The following is a 22,238-nucleotide window of genomic DNA, read 5'->3' as shown; positions in this document are numbered from 1 at the left end:
CTGCCATCAAGGACTTGTCCATGGTGTTAATTAAACTAGCTAAGACCTTCCCTCGTTGTGTGAATCCACTAAACAACTTACACATTCCAAATCTTAAAGTTTTTATTCAGTCCAGAAATATAGATCTTACTTCATTTCAATGTCTGCCTTAACTTTTGACACTGTACATATTACATATCATTTATATAGTGTTTCATTTTTTTCCAGACACTGCAGACTACAAACTACATAATATTGACATGTAAAACTCTGCCACTTACTGAAGGCTCACACACATGAACGTTTCAGGCAGTTCAATGAAATTTCTAACAGAGTTGGGTAGTAAAAAGTTACTAACCCTTTTCTGATTTTTAGAAAACAATTTAAAAGAATTAGTAGTTATGATGTCTTAGCCATTCCCAGTTCTATAACTCTGTCCCTTGAACCTGTTTAAAAAATGATGAAAACAATAGTAAATTTAAAATCATACAGAAAAGCATTTCACAGCTCTGACATTACATCTACATTTAGCAATAGAAATGAGGGCCTCCCTTCTTACACTGTTACAAAGTCAGCCGGATTTAAAAAACAACAAATCCTCCCCGTTCTTCTACAGTATGCCAATAAAAAGTACTCTGCATACACTAGATTTAAATACTTCACTGCAGTAAACTACATTAATTGTATATTGCGTTTCAGTCTTGGTAACAGATCTGTCAGGAGTAACTTCCATACCTAGTTTCCATTGAGCTGCTGCTGAGGAATGTCATTGTGGTCAGTGCCTGATTTGCCACGGCTTTTGCTTTCTCTTTCTTCATCCTCTTCATCTCTTTCATCGTTTCCACTATGGTTTTTACAATAGAGTCTGGCACAATAAAAGGAACAGTGAGGATTTACACTGAAAATATCCATCCAAACCTGACTTATCTCTCAATTAGTTTCAAGATGTGCTACAAGTCAGTTGCAAACTCTTAAATCATTCACAGCTTCCAGTGAAGCATCAGTTAAACTGAGAAGGAAAACAAGGGTGAAGAGCAGCCAACAGAACTGTGACCAATCCCAGTTTTGCAGCCCTGCCTCTCTCACTGCTCAGTGAATGCCCTCTCGTGGGCACAGCACGGCAGCTCAGCTGCAGCCAAGCCACAGCTCTTCAGGAAGGATGGAAAATTGTGGGGTCCAAAAAGCCCCTGAAGGAAGCTACAAACACATCAATATGGAAGAATCATGATAAATTTTGTTGATCTAAATTACAGATTACTGGAGAAGGAAAATATAATACAAGTCAAATAATTTTCTCATTTCTCCTATTTACAACAGTACAGAAATTTTAAATTAGCAGAGTAACTGAAATGTTTCATAAACTCAACAACTACTTAAAGATACTATTTTAAGCTAAATAATGCCCTCTTTTTTAAGAACATATTGACTAGCTAAGTTAGGCCTAGAAAAAGTGTCATGAAATATCTTTACTTTTGTAGCAGATTCAACAATTACATAGGTCCTTACTTATAAATTCCTCGTGACATGTTCTCAATGTATTTAGCTTTGTCTTCTACTCCACAGTGGTAATGGTATGTTTTTATGCAGGCCTTGATTTCACACCCAATAGTAGCACCAGGCTGGCTGCAGAGTGTGCATTTCTGTGCAGGGAAAAGAAGAACAACAACATTCAGCATCTCAGTCTTTTGTCTTTTAGTACTCAGTTTAATGCTCCTCATATTTATGGCAAACAAACACTTTGGAACAGAGTAATTCCTCTGGCAGATCATCCTTCCAATGAAAAGTTAATCAAAGACATGGTAAACCAGAAACTGTAAGATACCAACCCACAAAAACATGAACACTAGGATTTACCTGTCTGTTGCACAGAAAATTGCTATATGATTGCAGAACATGTTATTGCATGTCCAAGGCCATTTTATTGCTGCTGAAGTTAGTATGCTAATATATAGAGAGTCTTAAATAATTATTTTCAAGGAAAAACATTCGTAGTTTTTTATTATCTGTCTGATCCCCTATACATTTCTTAGCACTTTAAAAACATCCTGAGTTTTAATAAAATACAGTGTGATGTTTTACCAGCATCCCCATCTCTAAGATCTTAAAATGTTTTCCTACTAAAATACCAAAACAGTTAGAAACACTGGTTTGTTTCCAATTATAGAGAATATATTCACTGCAAGAACTGCATATTCTCTAATTTTATGTGCAGCTCCACACAGTGTGTTTTTAGTAACACAGGTCCAAAGCTGTTACTCTCTTATAGTTACAGCATGGCTAATATGAATCATATGATTCTGTGATCATAACAGTTATGTACAATTGTCATAAAGAATCCCAAATACCACAAGCCCAAACACCACTAATATTAAGGTGATTCCTATCTGGCTGCCCTTCCCACAAGTAACAATATATTTTAATTTTGTGTTTAGAAAGAGATGGAAAAGATTACTCCATAAAAGGAAGGAGGCAGAGCTAACAGACCTTAGAAGAATCACTAACACATTCACCACATTCTGCAGGTACATACCATTCTTTTTCCTCTCTTGATTTCTTGAAGTACAGTTTTGATATCAAAATCACCAAATTCTGCCCTTGAAGTTGTTGTTAGCTGGACAGTGCCAGAGGAAAACAACTGTAAAACAAGCAAGTCAAAGTAATGTCAGGTCCAAAGATGATGGATGAACATCTTTCTTCAAGATGAACAAACCAAGATGTTTGGAAATTTTTTTACAAGAATAACTGAGCACTGAACATCCTGTTTTGTGATCTCAGACAGCATGTGCTTTACCAACAAACTAGGAAAAACCCTATGCTGAGCAATTAAAGCATTCCTTCTGATCCCCACCTGACTGCTTTAATTAGAGTTGTTGTTGCCTTGGAGAAATTTCTTTTAAAAGACAGATGAGTAGACAAGAAGTAATGATAGGATGCAAATATAAAGTAGTAAATGGGAAATATTATTAATTGCATTACTCAATGTTTAAGGAATATTCCATTTCCTTCCCTGTGATATATATGTAATTCAGGTTCAACCCTGATGTCAATACAGCTGTGAAGTATTGAGGGATGAAAATGGAGAACAGAATACCATCCCTTCCATCATCATCCTGGTATATTCAGCTTTAACTGCCTTAAAACTGAAGTTCAGGTAGACAAAATAACAAACAGCTTTGCTAGTGTAAGACTCTGGCACACAGCAGCCCTCTGTTTAGTGAGGCTGGGTACACAAAGTCAATGAGTAACTCCACAGACTGCCTGGACTATTTATTCATTTTGAGGTACAACATAAACAGTGAATTTTGTTACCCAAAGCCCCACCTCACTCATGGCACTGTCTGCTCATGTTCTTTGCAATGAGATCCTGTTCAGGCTGACAGTCCTACAACTGTGATCATCTAAAGGCAAGAGCTTCCTGAAACTTCCATATCCCACACTCAACTCACACAGCCTGAATCCACAGGTCAGAAATGAACAAAGTTCATGGATTCTTCTCAGATTGTCCCTGAATGCCTGGGAAGTTGTTTTATTCTTGGAAATGATTCTTTTAGTTAGAACTGTTTTCTGTTTTCCTTTTTAAATACTTCATATGCATTTAGACACTAAGGGAGCATTTTTAATAAGCTAAAGCATCTCCCTGAGCTAATTCCATCTCTTAGCATGAAGCCAACTTTTATTCATATTGCCTGCAGTGAAAATAAATGAATTGCTCACTTTGCAACATTTCAGTGCTTAAGATCATCAGCATACAGACAATACTCAGCATAATTACATGTGAGGGTACTGTATTAAAATCCAAAATAGCAATTCAGACAAAATTCACAGAATACACTGGTTAACAACAATACTCACCATGCACTTATAGTGTGCTGCAGCCTTTTTGGCATTAAATATATGAAGCTTTCCTCTAGCTTCATTTTCTTCTTCACCTGCATGACAGAATCCACATTTAGGTTTTGTATCACTGGGGCTGCTTCTGTGGGGAGACCTGTCTCTCTGAAAGAAAAACATTTTACTAAAATATACTGCTGGGATACAAATAAGGTTGCAATTTTAAAAGCCTGTGGCCACCAGCTGGAGGCTCAGACAAATGCAAATTTTAACAAAACTTATATTTCAGAGAAGAAATATGCAATTCTGTCTTCTAAGAAGTTTAGCATATTTACTGCTTACATAGGAACTGCTTTCTATTTCATCTGTGCCATGTGAGGACGTAGATCTAGTGTCTTCTGATTGCCCTTTTAAATTTGTTTTTCTTGGCTTTCCCTTACGACCCCTCCTTTTTCCTTTGGGAGGTGAAGGCTCCAATTCGTGTTCATTGATATTTTCTTCTAAATCTGCTTTAGAATTCAGAAAACATAATTAAATAAGATTCTCCACAATTTTATAAAAAATAAACTAAGAAAAAAACCCAAACCAAAACCAACCCACAACCCACCAACACTAGACAAGAAAAATCACAAGTTGTATTTTCCAGATTTCAGTCAGAAATAAAAAAAAGCACCTTTTCCTCATTTATTACAAACATGCAACTGCAGATCCTGAAAACATTACTTCTTCTATGTCATACAGCTTTGCATCTTTAAAACATAAGAAGGTTTAGTGTTTCTTACAACTTCTACTTTCAGACCTAAAATGTGTCCTCAGACACACATCTTCATCCTCACTGAAAATAACATTCATTCAACCTACACTGAAACTGGGAAGTGTTCTCACCCATGAAATATGCTGATAATTTATTATTTTAAGATGCATAACTCCAATGTAAATTGCCCTTGATAGTATGCCAGTGTACCCAATAATACCTCTCTCCTTGCTTTATTAATTGATGCCTGTTGACTTAACAAAAAAAATCATCCATTGGTTTATAACATCAAGCTTTAAAACTGACAAGTATTTACCTTCAGTGAAACAAATCTACAGTTTTACGTCATTACAGAATATTTTTAGATCTGCAGCTAAAACCAGCCTCCAGTTTAGAGGAAATCATCCCCACAGACAACATCTCATATCAAGTATTTACAGACTATTAGGAACATAAGAACACATTTTTTAACACAGACATGCCAAAGAGGCCTGACAAGTTCCTTTACAAATGTCAGCTGAGCTGTGAATGCTGCACAGAGCTCAGCCCAGCCTTTGGGCACAGTGGCCTTTGCACAACTCGCAGCTCTAGAGAAGATACAGATCAATTCTACAAGATTGAGATTGCTTCCAATATGATCTGGTTAAATTCTATCTGATAATTCCATCTAACAATCAGCTCTACTCAGTCATGAACAACTTTCCAACTCACAGAACCACCCTCCTTTTTTTCCTTTAATCTGCAGCACCCACCCCTGCTCAAACCACAAACAAATTTCAGATTTGTTTAAAGAACATGCACAGGCCCTGCTGAAGGACTTTTATTCTCAAAACCCAGACCACAAACATCAGTATGAGCCCCCAAACAGAAGCAATGGTAATAAGACCTGGAACATTCACTTGATGGAAATTGCCATATTGTTTTAGTGTCCAGACAGGATATCTTAGCTGGAAACTAAATGCTGCCTTGCCAGCACTTGTCTTTCTTACCTATTGTCACATAAAAATCAGATCACATCTCTATCTTGTGATAACAGAGACTCAACTGCACAAAACATGAAGTCCAAGTGCTGAACATATTCCACAGCCCACAAGTGGGAGCAGAAGACAAGTGAAGGCCTGGCCCAGCCTGGCACACCAGGACATCCTGCTCAGCTCCATCCATTGGATCTGTCACTAATCCCCAAGGAAAGCTACAGCTTCTGCTCAGTTATTAAGGAAGGACAGAAAACTCATCCAAATGCACCACAACAGTTATACTGAAATTTATACTGATCTGCAAATTATTTTGGTTTAAACTTACAGATTATTCAGCTATATACAGATTTGCCCATGTTGCTAAGACACATCAGTCTGTCTACAACATCCCTATACTTTAGTATAAAAACTACTCTTTTCTAATTACATGTCAGAAGCACCATTTATTTTACACTGAAAAAAACCTAAATACATGATGACACAGATTATGTAATGAAAAAATACATTTTACATGTTAGTATTTCCTACCTAACATTATTTTTCATTTGTCACCACTTGCTAAATTCCCCAAGCAAGATTATGCAATTTAGATATTGACCTCTTAGACTGCACATAGCAAATTTTATTGCAATCTGAAAACCTTTCAAAAAGAATTCTCTTTTTATCTTGTTCGTCACATGAACTCGCCAGTGATTATTCAAAGAAACTTGTGAATATTTGTCTCTACTTTTACAGAAATCATGGATGGTTACTCTAGAAAAGCAGTCTTACAAAAATGTGACTATTGAATCCATGACCCTTTAAATGACATCAGTAAGAAGTTAAAAATATTCCTTCCAAAATAATTCAGTGGACTTCCCTACTATTTCATGAAACAAGACAATTCACTGCCATTCTTTATCTTCTCCAAAGCTCCTTGTAATTTTGTCAGACAAAATGCTTTCTACCTCAGTCCATCCTTATTTTCTACAATACCATTAAAGCATGTCCTGAACTCTTTACAGTCCACTGAGTTATAATGCTAAAAACCAAGCACACCTTATGAAAACCAATTTCTTAGAAGTGTCAATCTCCCAATAGAATAAGTTCTTAAGTGCTATTTTTCAGTCTACAATTATTAGCATATTTAAGATCTGAAGAGTAAAAATGCTGTATTTTTAAAAGATAGTTTCAGTGTAAGATAAAAAAAACCATGAAGAATGCACAGCTTTCTTTAAAGGAGAACCCCTCTTCTGTGCTCAAAACTACAACTTCCAGAGAAGGTCAGACATGAAAATCCAGATGCTACATGACACCCTTTACTAAAATACAATTCCTTGAAGATTTACATCTCCTATTTCAAGTGATGTGGACCTAGAGAGTAACAGCACCAAGATGTGAGGATCTGCTCTGCCACATCCATCCTCCAAGCCTGATTCCTCAAACACTAAAGCTCCTCTTGTTTTTACAGCACCCTGAACCCACAGAACAGAACAGGGGGACTGTACCCAGTGTCAGACACACCTGCCCTGCATGGTTTCATGTTTAATTCACAGCTTGGTGGGTGCCCTATCCCTCCCCTCAAGCCCACTGCCAGCTTACCCTGTGTCCCTGGCATCTGATGGTTGGGTGTTTCCAACTTCTCATGTCAGCTTGAACTAAGGAAAACACAAAAAGTTGTTCAACTCCTCCCTGACCAGGTGATGTTTTATCATGGATATCACCCATCCTCTGAATCCCCTGAGATTCCCTAGAATTTCCTCTTCAACTACCCCCCATCCCATATCCCTTTACTGCATTGCTTTTTAAAATCATGACAATTTTCTCAGTATAACTTTATCTAAAATTCCAAGGAGGTTTCTATGAGCTTCCCTCAGAAGTCCCTAAATGCTAGATCTGAAAAGAGCCCAATACACAACATGGCCTGAGAAAGGGGGGGTAAGGGTAGAAATCAAGAAGAAACAATCTGCATTTTAAAAAGCACCTAGGAATATGGTATTGTAAATTCAGATGAGTAGCAACAAGCCCCTAATTTGCATTTTAGAAATCCATGAGCAGTACAAAGTACCACAGAAGGAACCCTGGCAAAATGCTGTATTACATCAACTATTAACAGGGAGATTCAGCTTCAGAGAGAAATCTAAAAATTCTCCTTTGATCATGACTAGAAGGAAAAAGGATCAAGATGTTTTGCTGTTTAAAATAAGGCTTGGCAGAGAAGAGGCTGAGAAATCACTGATCCATACTGCATCAGCTTGAAATACACATGGAACCCCTTTCCAAAAGCCAGGTTAAAGCAAAGTAATAAAGAATTAAGTGATTTAAAGGTTGTGAAAGAACATGTAAAAAGAGGATGTGTACAATAAATATGGCTTTATTTATATCCTACAGTACCTTAAACAATCATATAAGAGAGCCAGAAACAAAGCAGTCTGATTTTGTATGAGGAGGATAAAAGCTAAAACTACTGGCAAAATATGTTTGCAAGTATAACTGGACATGAAAAGAAGCCAAAGCATAGAATGTTGAAGGGGCTTGAGACATGCTGCTATATAAATCTGAAATCACACATATGCAGGTAAAGTTTTACAGTGCATTTGGGATAAAAGAGAAACTAAAAATTCAAGGAACAAAATCAATCTTACTAGATTTTTAAAGGAGAAATGGAATATAGCAGAGAAAGAAAAGAGTACTTCAGCATGCTCGAGTAAAATCTCATTAAACTATGGCTGAAACCAAATAAACCATATGAGCCAACATCATTGTTTTAAATTGCAAAGAAACATTAAAAAAAACCCCCAAAAGAGTCTTATTGGCCCCATAGTTAATACTAAAAATGTGGATGCCTCTATAAGCAATAATAAGAAACAGGGATTTGCAAAAATCCCCTTGCAATCAAACACAAAATCGGGTAAACTAATCATGAAATAATAGTAGTTTTTATCAGGAGATGATGTGAAATTAATTACCAAAATGCTGAATATATTTTTTGTGCTCTCTTTTTCAATGGAAAAAGAATAAGTTACATTAAACACATTTAAATTAAAGTAAGAACTGATAGGAAAAAATTAAGTTACCCCTTAGGTCCTGCCACTAATATGTTTTCCAAAAGCCCCAGACACTTGAAGGAACTGATGACTCTCATCCAGAAGTTATTTGTTATGAGGTATTTGAGATTATTTATTTAAGTACATTTAACATAGAAAAATAGTAAAATAATCCTTACTAAGCACACAATTTAAATGTATTTTCAAGCAAAGAAACACTGGCAAAGACTGAAGACAGATGATGCACTCGGCTTATTTGCAGAATCACAAAGCTGATGAATTTGTTGAGCAGCTCAAGCCTCTCTGTGTAACACCTTCCCTAGATGGGAGGGAGAATCAGAACACCAAGGACAGGACAAACCCTTCACCACATGACTTTTACATTTTTCCTTTTCCCATTAGCCATGTGGTTTTCCATAAGAAAACCTTGGAGTTTCTGCACAAACCCTCATTAGTCTCTAATGGGACACTGCTAATTCCTGCCTGCACCAGGTGCTGCTGTGGGAACACATTTGGTGCCACACCCAGAGCATTCTCCAGGAGACAGAACCAGGCTGAGTCAGCAGAACCCTGCAAGACTTTCTCACCATCAAATTCCAAAGGACCCCAAAGTGCAACATTACAGAAATATTTACACCCAACTGTTCCTGCAAACAACCTGGGCCACAGAAAATGCAACAGGGAACAAACACTGCTCAAAGAATCCAAAGATGAATCAGAATGTTACCTTACTAGAATGCCAAAAAGTTGCAGATGTTTTTCCTGCCTGGTTTTCACAGCACTTTGGGAAAGTACTCAGTGCACTATAGATTGCAGGGTCTCAGAGAAATATCATCCTGACTCAACTTCCTGAGCAGTGTGACAAGCACAGATTCCATGCCTGATCTTCACACTGACATGAAAAGGATGCTAACACAGGGAATGTCCTTATTCCCACTGTGGAAACAGAATTCCCTGAGGCTTTGAGCACAGCTACAACAGAAATTACAGACATTTTATTTTCTGACCCCACAGTTCTCAAACATCTGCTTTAAACATTAACAAGAGAAGTCACACAGCTCTTTGTTAGTCTTTGTCTTACCACTGTGTAACAAATGAAATTACATTCTTATCTTAGTTGATATTGAACTATTCCTCATCAGCTGAATTTGTTTTAAATTCAACACATCAGCCAGAGCAGCCTCACCTGCAGGGAACTGAGAGAGGCCAATTTTTTTCATTTTACCACAATTATTTTCAGTACATTGGAATAATTTCCAACAAACAGCTCCAAAACATTAGTTCAACAATACTTCATTCTTCACAAACAATAAATGCAATTGTATCAAACTGAACAGTAATTCAACTAATGGTTGGCTGTGATCATTTGAAAGCACTGGCACCAATTCCTGTAACCTATTAGGTACTGAAAACTTAGCTTGCCTAAAACTATGAATGAAGCTGGTACCTGAAGTTCAGTTATTTTGTTAAATTTGTAAACAGCAAGCCAAAAACCTAGATGTCCTTTATCCACTTAATGGGAACAAAGAACAGAAAAACCACTCTGAATTACAGAAAGGAAATACAGGAGAAATACCATTTTCCTATTCTATGTCACCTAAATACCAGGCCATATAGATAAATTAGATAAACCCAACAATGTGTTGAAACAGATAAAGAATTTAAGAGCACAGTACTCTGCTGCCATGCTTCACATTTTCATATTCAAAGAAAGCAGAAGGTATTTCAAGTCCTGTCATGTGAAGAAAAATTAATTCCTATCGCTCATTAATTTTGTCTTGATGAGTAGATACCAAGTCTGATGAATCCTCACACCACCTGAATTTCCTAACAGCAATAAAAAACATCTATGAGGTCCTTTTTATTAAGTCTTAGCAGGTAACTTAATCCCAACATAGGTCCTTCAAAATTATTTCCATTCAGCCTCAAGAGATTTTCTTTAACTGTTATTAAGTGTTTAACAGACAGTCTTTTTAAACTAGAAGTGCAAGAGCCAGACCTCAGACTTGGGCAAGTCTGCCCCCAGAAGCATCCATTTTCTAGGGAAGGAAAGGAAAAATCTCACTTTATCCAGCAGTGCTGCCTACAGAAAATAAACTGTTCTGGACAAACCAAACACTCCTAAAAACTCTTTGAACATCTACTGACATCAGAGACAGAATAAAAATACTTGGACTGGAACAATGAAATCTGGATACAAAGGACCAAGCATAAGAACCCACAGATGTTCTAAACTGGCCAAGACAAAAAAAACCTGCAACAAATTAATAATAATAAAAAAATCCCCAACCAAAAAGCAACCCAGAAAAGGAGCAGTTAAGTTTCCATTAAAAAGGGCTGATGGTTCCAGCACCTCACACTGGGTGACAGAACCACAGATAAGCTTTAACTGTACTGTTAGGAAAACACTGCTAAGCAAAGATTAATGAAAATGAAACTAAAACAAGATTAAAAAGAAAGAAAGCCACTGTGTTAACATCTAGCTTCCCTGCCTGGCCTAGTCACTCTCCTCTGCCAAGTCTGTTATCTGGTTTCACACACCACCATTCTTTCACATTTAAATGCCTCCTTGACATTCACATTCTCATCAAGAAACAAACAAAATACAAATATAAAGCTTAATCTCACCATCCAACACCTTCCAGTTGTCATTTCACTTAGCAAACTTCAGCATTTAAGTATTAAGGAAAAAACCTCCCAAGTCCATTCTGAAACTCTGAAAACCACTCTGTAATTTCTGTCTGCTAAAGTTAATCAGTGTTCAATGTAGCAAAATACCACTGCTATGGAAATTACTTATAGCATTGTATCAGGCATATACAATATATATTTCTACTTTATTTGATTTAAAGGAGGTCTACCACAAATGAGCCCCAGCTCCTGGTGTCATTAAACCCACAAAAATAAATAATAATTATTTTATGGGTAAAGTTTCCAAAACTGTATGGACTAAAAAGAAAACAATCTTTGGGAAAGAGCACTGGGTGGAATTTCAGTGAAATATTAAATAAAGAACTGAAAACAGGAATATGAAGTTTAGCTACATATAGTTCTAGAAGTGCAAAGCTATTTCTAGAAGTGTAAAGCATGACAGAAGTAAATATTTCCAACAACAACAAAAAAAAAGTGTGCAAAGTGCTAAATAATGTACTATCAGGTTCTTTGGCCTCAGCTGTTCTGAGTGACATTGAGGGCAGGAGAGAAGAAATACACAATCTAAGAGGCTCTTGGTGAGTCTAGATTAATGTTTTAATAAACTACCACCATCAATATTTAATAAAAAAAACTCACAAATCTCCCCAATATATCTATATAAAATTTAAAAGCTTTTGCTGCTAGAAAATGACACTGTAAAATTGGAGATAATGGTTCCTGAAAACTCTTAAAGAAAAGCACAAGTTCAGATCCTGCAAGGAATCCCCAGCAGAAAAAGTAATTCATTGGCTTTGAGCTCTATGCAGAATTGGAGGCATTTTTAAACACATATCAAACACTGAGACATTTGTGAGCAAGTATAAAAGATTATTTTAAAATATCAGTTAAAAAGATGAATCTCTCTGACTCAAAATGTCTTTAACATTCTGTGTCTGCTAACACACAAAGTGACCCCAAAACAAACACAAGATAATGTGGCCTCTTCTCTTTGGAGAACTAATTACAACATAGATATTGTTTTTATTGTTTAAACCCAGTAAAATTAGAGTTTTATATATAGGCACACAACAATAATGATTTAAATAGACTAAAAAAAAAAGAAATCAATTTTCTTTGGTATTTTCTGCTGCCTTCAGGATCTTTCTGAACATTGAAATAACATCCAAACCTTTACCATTAATAAGTTCACTACCTGTAGCATAAAAAGCAATATATTGTCTAAAAATACACTTGGCATAGAGAGTGAAGTAATTTATGAAGTTTAATTTTCACTAAACAGTTGTATACTCCTCATTAATTAAATCTGAGGACATTTCAGTTGAAAACAATGCAAGAAGTAAACTACCAACTGTTAGCTTACCCAAATTCAGATACAGTAGAAAAAAAGAAAAATACTGAATTAAAACACAACAGCACAAGTAGTTTGGAATTTTAACAGACCACACAATATATCTGCATTTGTGGCATTTCACTATTCTTTTTTGCAAAGCTACCCAGCTTTAATGAATGGATCCATAAAACTTTTTTTTTAAATCAATATGATCCAGAAACTTATCTGTAAGTGAACTCATCACAACCCTTTCCATTTGCTATTGGGTGTTTCTTTTTTCAAGAGTTAAACTCTATTTACTAGTACAAAAAATAATGAATATTTAGGAACATTAGCAAAAATCAGCTGTTATCTGACAAAATATCTCAGATGTTAATATTGTGAATACTTAACTACAAATATAAGCCAGCTTCTTCCAGGGAATGTATAACTTCTACCCAAACTTTGGTTTTATGGAGCAGCATATCTTTTGAACATCCTAAAATTTATAGTTGGGGTTTTTTTCCACCTCAATCAATAATTTTTAGAGAAAATACAGAAATCAGATGGACTTCCAAACTCATTGTTTTTTGAAAATATGTAGTTCTAATTTTTACTGAAAACATTTCTATTCTCCAGAAAAATTCAATTTAACCAAGTATCTTTCTACAATGGGAAAAATTTATATTGAATAATTTTACCTTCAGAGTTATGCGTAGTTTTCTTGTGTTTTCGACATAAAATCCTATAAACAAAGTAGTTGAAAACTGTCAAGTCAGTCACGAATCACAGATTATTTACTCATCTTTTAAATTTAAATGCCAGTACATTTTTCTCCCACTTATAAGACTCACTGATACACAAATCTTGCAGAGAAAATATGCTTTGCTAGCACATCACTATTTTGAATGCCACAATCATAATCAGAATTTTTTGCAACAGTTTTGTTTAGATTCCAAAGTGGGGTTTTGTTTTGCTTTGTTGTTTGTTTTTTAAACAAAGAATGTAAAATACAAATTTAAAAATAAACATAACAAATGAATAATAGTTACATGTAAATGCCTTGTGAGGGTTTCTCTCTTATCTGAGCTTTATCATGCAAAGCACAGTAGTAGTGATATGTCTTGTGACACGTTTTCACATCACAGCCAATGGTCGCTCCAGGACAGTGGCACAAAGAGCACATCTGGAAAGGAAAGGAAAGAAATACTAAACAAGAAGTAACATGAATTATGCTGGGTTCAAAAATAATATATTTACCACTCCTGGTGACAAAAAATATGGATTTATGCACTTGGTAGTACTCTTCCTATCTCAGGTGTTTTGCATAATTTATTTTAAAAGTTAGAAATTTGTTACAAGTGTGCAACAGTGAAATAACCATCAGATGCATTACCAACTCAACCACCATCATCAACTCAATGAAGAAAATAAGTAATTTATTTCTGTGGATGTATCTGATGAAAGTGACACAGCTATTCACCTGAATATCCCTCTCACAAGGACAGTGTGTTTGTACCGACCATTTCAGAAAAGTTAAAATCATAATTTTACTTGTTGAATTCTGAATTATATTATAAAGGCAAGAGGGAAAAAATGACATCCATTTGAGAATGAATCCTGCAGTCAGAAATATTGCCAACCTGCAAATTTACCTCAGCATCAGCAGCTAACTTTACTTCTTTTTCTACAGTTATGTCTTAAAGTCCTTCCCAAAACACTGAATTTAGTGAAATATTTGGTAAGTACAATTAATTTATTCCAACTAAACTAAATTTTGCTCTTTGTACTTATATTGCAAAAAAGATTAAAAGTGAGGCTGTTGCTTTACTCTTCTTTCCCATTAATTAATTCTTCTTGTATCAGACACACAGATAACAGCAGCTATCTAAATTAGCTTCTAAATTGCTCATGGTCCTTCTTACACTGTGGTAGGAAAGGAACTAATTGACAGGATCACAAATTTTTTTTTTTTTTATTGTTATCTACTGACTTAATACTCCCCAAAATCTCAGGATTTCCCATTAAACTGACCTCCCAAGACAACTGGAGCTTTTTCTTTGTATCCTGCATATTGCCAACCCCCACAAGGTTCCAATCAATTCCAAATCTAAGTATGCAATGTAGAATACTCCCTACATATATATCTATATCTCTCCCTATCTCTGTGGATACATTTTTTCTCCCCTGCACTCACTTAGTGAAGTTCTCCTTGCACTCTCAAATATGCCAAAAAAATATACCACCAAAGTTACCAAATATACCACCAGCCTGTTTTTCAATTTTAACGAAGTCAACTGAACAGTAAAAATGTCAAAGCCTTGGATCATCTCCATTTACTCCTCTGCAAGCTCTGAAATGGTACAGTTAAATACTGTTGCCTAGTTGTTATCTAATTTTTATGGGCATTTTATTTCATAAATCTGTTATCCATTATGGTTTTATATATAATAATTGCTGATCAAAATCCTTTAGAAAAGCCTAGGCTTATATATCCAGCCAATCAAGTGTAGTCAGAACCTCAGGTTTTCTGAAAGCTAGAAATGACTAAAAGAAAACTTTCTTTTTATGAACACCATAATGTGTCTGTAAAACATTTCATCCATGTTCCTAGTAAGTAACAAAATACTTATTCCATTGGTGCATGTCTGCTATCCAAATGGTCACTAGCTTAAGTTATATTGGGTGCATTAGAAGTTTGATAAGCTGCAAATTAGGTATGTTCTTCAAAAAAAGACAAAAACCCAACTTTTCCATTCAGAGATACTAGAAATAACACAGGTGATTGAAATAATTAAGATATCAGTGACTTGTACTTCCAAATATTTAGACTTCATAAGCTTCTGTGTCTGGCCTACCAAGGCTTGACCTAGCACCTTTTCTCAGACAGATCTATTGCCATCAGAGTCTCTACATTCTGTCACTGTCCCTCTGGAAATGAGGTCCCCACTGTGAGAGCCCTCCTGGCCAGCAGCACCTCCTGAGGGAGCACAAACTGAGCCCAAGGCATCACAGAATTCACCTAAGCCAGTGCTCTGGGGGTTTTGCTGAATGTGCTCCCCTAGAATAGACCAGGCAAGCAGACCTGAGAGAAGGGATTGGTGCTAATGATAAACCTTTACCTTTAAACTTCCCACATGGCAGTGGAGAAAGACAAATTCCTCCAGAGAGTGATTCAGAGCTGCAGCTCTCTGCCAGCCACAGAGACAGGCACCTAAGTTAAGATCTAAAATTATCTTGTAGGATTTCTCAAAGAGGAACCAACTCAGGACTGTGAATCCATTACACTGACCAGATCCAGGTTTTCTACAGAAACCTGAACAAAGTTCCTGCTACACACAGCTGGGGAGCTCCAAGAATGGAGCCATTGCAATAGAAGGAACATAAAGAGATTCAGAAGCAGAAAGAGAAACCACCAAAGACATAAAAAGAAAAAACCTTTAAAACCCTTTAAGACACATAAGAATCAAGAAGTCTCTTTATGATCATTAGTTTCATGGTCTTTGGAAAGTCCTGATCACAACATGAATGACTTGTGAACAGTTATTTCTTTCAGCTAATTAGAGCAAATGAAGTTCCCTAGATGGGAAAAGATTCAAATGAAGCAGTGGATAAAATAGTAGACTATTATTATAAAATTGTAGTTCTACAAAATACTTTGGACTTCCTTTAGTGGTGCAAGAACTGGTAGTTACATTGAGTGCTTTAAATAACCAAGCTGAAAGGTTTTAATGTGAGGAGTGAACTGATTGTCTGGTAAAATTATTTTAAGAAGAGCCTCACTCATTTCCCCAAATTGGAAAACAATTAGTTCTAAATAAATAATAATTTAAAAATTCCTTATGAATTTTTAAATTTTTTAATTCCAGGAATTTAAAAAAAGCCACTGCTGTGCAATCTTTTTAAGTTTTTAGAGCTGCAATGACTACTGTATCCACATACCTCATAAGCCCTCTGCATTCACAGCATTATTCTTTAAATCAATATAAAAGAAGCAAAAAGTGTATTTGGTAGTTAAAACTAAATTTTTGCAGTAAACCCACATTCTGGTAAAGGCACGATAACACCCTTCCCAGGAGCCCAGAATGGGAATTTCTTTCAGAAATCTAACAGAAAATATTAAATAGATTAAATACACTGAACAACTTCCTTGCAAACTTTATGGAGGGTATGAAAATACTGTCTTCTTCAAGAGCCAAAATAGGCACTTACCAGTTTTGTGCCTCTCTTTATTTCTTTCTGAATATCTTCAATAGAGAATCCACCAAGACTCTCATTATCAGTGTGGGAAGAAACCAGTGCGGACGAGAACAGCTAAAATTGCAGAGACAAAATCTGTACTTTAATTTTTAAGGGTATAAGTGATAGAAAAATTTACAGATATGAAACCCACCAAACTGCAGTGCTTCATCACGTGTGCCAATTCCAATCTGGGTGGGTTTTCCACGTGTTGGCAGCGTTTTCCCGGCTCCATCCCGCTCCCGGTCACTCACCATACACTTGTGATGTGCCGCCACCTTCTGGTTCTCCGACATCAGCAACTGCCCACATTCGTTATCTTTATTCGAGCGACAGAAGCCACACTTCCTTTGTCTGGAGGAGACTTTCTTCTGTCCGACTGAGCTTGTCATGGTTTTAAATGACCTTAGAATGCCACTGCAATCCTCTCAATGCTACAGGGAGAAAGAACTGCAATCAGCATGTTAATATCAACAAAAGGCAAATTAACATAGCTTCATAAATACAGTACTGGATGCTTGGAAGTGATTTGTACCTTTTCTTTATGCTACTTCAATATAGCCAAATAAACAAGTGACTGGCAGAGGCACTATTTGGCCAAATTTTAATGAAATTATTTCAGCAAGAAAAAGCAGTTTCTTTACAAAAATAAGTTTGAGAATTAAAAAAAAACTTTGGATGCTAATACAAAAGCAGAAAACTGAAAAGAAGTAAGTGGGAAATACAAGAGAATCACCAGGGAAAAAAAGTTGCTGCAACTCATTTTTATAGTTATTTATTACAGGAAAGGAATTTGTGGAAAATATATATATATGAGTACATGCAATGAAATTCATGCTATTGAACTCCTTCATAACCAGAAGCAATGAAAACCAGAGTCCAGCACAGCCTCATGCACAGGTTTTGGCTGTAAAGTCACAAAGTCTCAGGGCAGATGAGTAGAGTAGAGATGAGATGATAAAATGTTACCACTTTTGGTATCAGAGGTATCTTGTGGCCACTCAAACAGGACTAGGAACAAAACTTGAGACACCTCTGTGAGGTGCTGCAGTGGAAATCTCTCTGTGACCAAGAGTTTGGCAGCACCACACCAGGTTTCAGTGAGTGCACGAGAGCTGCTGTTCTCAGCTCAGAAAAGTAACTTAAAATTAAACTCAGTATGAATCACAAACTTTCAAAGTGCTACCAGCAACACGTTTTAAAATGTGACACTGAGGTCAGAGTGCTCGACTCGGGCAGACACAGCTCGTGCAGAAGTGAGAATACTCAATGAGTGCATGAATATCTTGGCTTAGTATTAAGAAGTTTGTGTTCTTTTGCTTCTACATCTACCAAGAAATAAAAAACTCATCTTCTTCAAATAGACTTTCTTAGAGCTTTTTACTTTGGAGATTTGAGCCTTACTATCAGAATTTGCCACAACTGCAATAAAATCCTCCTCAGCCTTTCCCTTCGTTTGAGTCGGCTGTAAGAAAAGCCACTGTAGGCTCTGATATTTGTGTTGGAAAAAAGTGTAAAATCCAGCCCTAAATAAGAGAGCAGAGTTGCAAAACATCTGGACTGGGCTACAATGGCACAGATCTGCATGAAAATACAGGGCTGCTGTCTGGAACTGGCACGGGCAGAGCCGGTGCTGTCAGGAGCTCACAATGCTGCGATCACTCACTCCTCTCAAAGCACCGTCCTCAACTTTCCATCGGCTCCTGCTCCCAGCCCCTCCTGCTCCAAGGGATTTTCACAGACCTTGTACTGCTGCACCTTTTACTGCAAAACTCCTGCTCTAGAGGTGCCTGTGCTGTCCCCCAGGCTGTGCCCTCCCAACAGCTCCACCTGCTTTCTGTTCTAACCGTGAGCTGCTGCCACGCACTCAGAACAAGAATGCAAAGATTTCGGATCTTGCTGATTTGCACAAAAAATGTAAATGTGTCAATCTGGATAAACCAGTCACACCCTTCTGCAGTGGCAACAGGGAGTCCATAAGTGTTAAAACACAAAAGAATTATTATATGGTATTCTTCTATAGAAAAAATAAAATAAGAGTATTCTGTAATCCCTTCTGAGCAGAAAGAATGGCTCCTGAAGAGACAGACAGACAGATATGTATGTATGTATATTAAAAAATAAAAATCTGGGCAATTTTTAAAACTTAAATAATATTCAGGAGCAGAAAAATACCTACAAAAGACAAGTAGGAAGTAATATCACGAAGATTACTTGTTTACATCTCACATTCAACAGATCAACATAAATCACACAGGAATGTTTACAAATATACTAACAAAGTGATGTAAAATGCAAAAGTTCTGGTTTTGTATAAACAGTGCGGTATATAAACATACAATCACTTGAGTCTATCAGTTTCATTTTATATTCAGATTATATTATTAAAATATTGACACCAATGATAGCAGTCATTAAAAGGAAGATCAGGAATTTCCCTGTACACGTGCACAGGTCCTGCTGACTCTCAGCAACAGGAATTACTAATAAAACAGAGCTACACATCAATTTAAGCAGCAGGTTTGTATTTTAGAAAATGAAACTAATTTATAGCACAGATAAAAAATTCTTAAGTGGCTCTCATCATACTTAATTTATAGGAAAAACAACTTTCCAAGACACAAGATTGTAAAGAAGCCTCTCCCAGCTCACTGCTTTGCACTCCCAGTGCACGACAGGGACGTCACCGCAGCAGCACCAGGACCTGACACAGCCTCACTTCCTCAAGTGCTTCTGCAGAATTAGATTTTTTAAGGCTCACAGTGAAGTTAAAAATAATGTCTATCTTCACTCAATACACAGATGTTGATGTTTTAAAAAAAAATCAAATATATGTTTTGAAATGCTTCACAATTAGAATTAATTTAACACTTGAAAAATTATTCCAAACTCAAACGGGCCAAAAAGGAAATTCACGTTCTTTTCACCATCAGATTAAATTACTCTGAAAGCATTTTACAAGGGTATCTAAAAGTTTTCTCTCCAACCCCACATTTGTTGTAGGGTTTTTTTGTTTGTTTGTTTCACTGGGCATTTACCCTATTTATACATTTTTTAAGAGTGCTGAAAAAAAGTTTAGCATGAGAAACATCTATAGACCTCTCCATAAATTACATTTGCCTTCTCATAAATGTGAGAAGACACTACTCTCAGATCACTTCTCTTTGTGTCAAAATGCACTTATCCTGTCCATTAAAAAAGAAAAAAACCACATTTTCTGAGAAAGATGACCCAAGTAATGCAGCTACAGCCCCACAATGCCGAATGCAAGTACTCAAAATTCTGTTTTCTTCTGTCAAGTTAAATCACCCAGAACAACTAATCTAGTTTGCCAAGTATCAAGTTACATTTCATTGGAATGAGAAAAAATGCAACTTAAAAACAGCTCAGTATTTTGGCTTTCCATGTTTTAAAAGGCTAACAAATGAGTAGGAATTACAAAAAACAGTGATTACATCTCCTGTTGATAGAATTTTGTTTGTCAGCTTTGTCAGAGTCTCACAGACTGGATCACAAGGAGTGATGCACTGTGGAATCACTGGCTGGGAGATTTTCACTGTCTCCACCAAAACAGAACACACATAACTACAGACACAGAGATTATTCCATACAAATCAATTTTCCATGAGCTTGATCTAAGAAATGAGAAGTTGCATGTACCCCAGAATCACAAAAACAGAAATTCACTCAACCATTCTCCACCAATAAATTTGGGTTCATTTGCATTCACATTTCTTATGTGCACCAAAGTATTAAATGTGGTGCTTTCCCTCCCAGCATCTTTATTTTATCTTTAAAGCAGCAGGTTTTACACCCTCCTGTAGTTTCTGTGCTGCTCTGCTGAGCTCTAGGCAACAGATTTCCTGATGTAAAAGTGCAAGTTCAATAACTCTCAGGCACGGGATGCCCTCAGTGCATGAGATATTGTTCAGCACCAAAGAATGGAAAGTAACCTGCACTCTAATTTCTATTTATTGCCCAAACCTGTTTCAGGAGCCTGATTATAGGAGTTAAAACCTCATCTGTATTTCCTACAAAGGACAGTCATCTACACGCTGCACAAGTAAAGTTTGTTTTGCTGTGTGACCTGTACGATTCCCAAACTAAATTTCAAAAAATTAGAATTTATATTTGTGAATATAATTTCAGACACCTAGAGAGAACCTGTGGGAAGTAAACAAGCTTCAGAAAATGTCACTACAGATGCTGAAGTGGTGTGGTCTGTCAGGAAGAGCTACAGAAAATATTTGTGCTGATTTTTCCAAGATGCTCACTGGAGATACCAGAGTTAAAAGCTGGGAAGTGCATTGCAGTTTCCCGGGTCGGACACCCATTGTTGGGAGGCTTATTTTGGAGAAAGGGGCAGTGAAGAAGGGGAGGGGGGAAGTATCCTGTAGGGTTCTATGGCTGAGAACCCAGATCACAGGTCCTATAGAAATTGTTATCCCAGAGTTACATTCACACAGCATCCTATAGCCACTATAAAAAGTAGGATGGGAATTTATCCATGCAACTTCCTTAAAAAAAAACAAAAAGACACCGAAGAAGGGGCAGATTCGAGGGGAGAAGGGCAAACCCTCGAACGCCTGAACAATGAGAGCAGAGCAGGTGAGTACGGCTGACACAGACAGAGCCCGCGGTCACGGAGATCTGGCAGCCGGCGCTGAGGGATCTCCAGGAAAGTTTCCATCCTCCCCCGGGGAGCGGGGCCGATAGCGGCACCTCCGCCGCCGCCTCCCCGGGGATGGCCGGGGCCGGGCGGCATCTCCCGGGCAGGATCCGCCCGAGCTCCCCGCCGGGCCCGACCCCTCCCCGGCCGCGGGGCTCCGGGGGGAGCGCGGGGGACGCGGCAAGGGCGACCCCCTCCCGATTCCGTGGATTTTGGGGGAAACGGGACCGGGAGACAAGGGGGGGCGGATCCTCGCTGCAAGGAGGGCGCGGGCCGGGGCGGGCGGAGCGAGCGGCACCGCCGGCCTGGGGAGGGGGCAGGGGGGCGGTACCGGCACCCGGGGCACCCTGAGGGGACACTGCGGGGCGCCGCGACCCTCGCGGGGCTGCGGGGCCCGGCTGAAGCCCCGGGAGCGGCGGCGGCTGCGGGCGGGCGGGCCCCGGGCCGGGGGCTGCGGGCGGGCTGGGGGCGCCGCGCCTGCCCCTGGAGCGCGGCGCGGCGGCGGCGGGGCGGGCAGCGGGCGCTCGGCGGGTCGGTGTCGGTCACTCACCCGTGCGGCGGGCGGGGTGCGGGCGGAGGAGCCGCTCGGCACGGCCCGTCCCCGCTCGCGGGTCGCTCAGGGCCGCTCGCCCGCCGGGACCGGCGCGTTCATTCGGGGCTCGGGACGCGCCGCCGCCGAGCGCACGCACGCACGCACGAGCGGACGCACGCACGCACGCACGGCGCGCCTGGGCCGCGGCGGCGCTGCGGGGCGGTGCCCGATTGGCGGGAGCCCGGCGGCCGCCGCTCGCGGCCTGCT

General features: G+C 38.3%; 1 protein-coding gene across 3 annotated transcripts; it reads right to left on the bottom strand.

Annotated features, from left to right (window-relative positions):
- Nucleotides 1–80: 80 nt before the first annotated feature.
- On the bottom strand, nt 81–22,121 carry PHF6 (PHD finger protein 6). Of its 3 annotated transcripts, none has more exons than XM_064712589.1 (11): nt 21,990–22,063; nt 17,025–17,204; nt 16,744–16,845; nt 13,584–13,717; nt 13,233–13,276; nt 4,153–4,316; nt 3,832–3,975; nt 2,510–2,614; nt 1,486–1,619; nt 715–844; nt 81–425 (listed from the first exon to the last, which is right to left on the bottom strand). In XM_064712589.1, the coding sequence occupies exons 2-10, from the start codon at nt 17,160–17,162 to the stop codon at nt 715–717; spliced, it is 1,095 nt and encodes a 364-aa protein (XP_064568659.1). In that variant the 5' UTR covers nt 17,163–17,204; nt 21,990–22,063; the 3' UTR covers nt 81–425. The 3 variants fall into 3 exon arrangements, with proteins under 3 accessions (XP_064568659.1, XP_064568657.1, XP_064568658.1); XM_064712587.1 differs by having other exon boundaries at nt 291–425; nt 4,153–4,319; nt 21,990–22,121; XM_064712588.1 differs by lacking the exon at nt 81–425 and having other exon boundaries at nt 578–844; nt 21,990–22,121.
- Nucleotides 22,122–22,238: the final 117 nt, after the last annotated feature.

This window comes from Zonotrichia leucophrys, chromosome 4A (assembly GCF_028769735.1).
Source record: "Zonotrichia leucophrys gambelii isolate GWCS_2022_RI chromosome 4A, RI_Zleu_2.0, whole genome shotgun sequence".
Classification (NCBI taxonomy): Eukaryota; Metazoa; Chordata; class Aves; order Passeriformes; family Passerellidae; genus Zonotrichia; species Zonotrichia leucophrys.
Note: the sequence above shows the minus strand (reverse complement) of the source record. Positions and strands in the feature narration are given on the sequence as shown.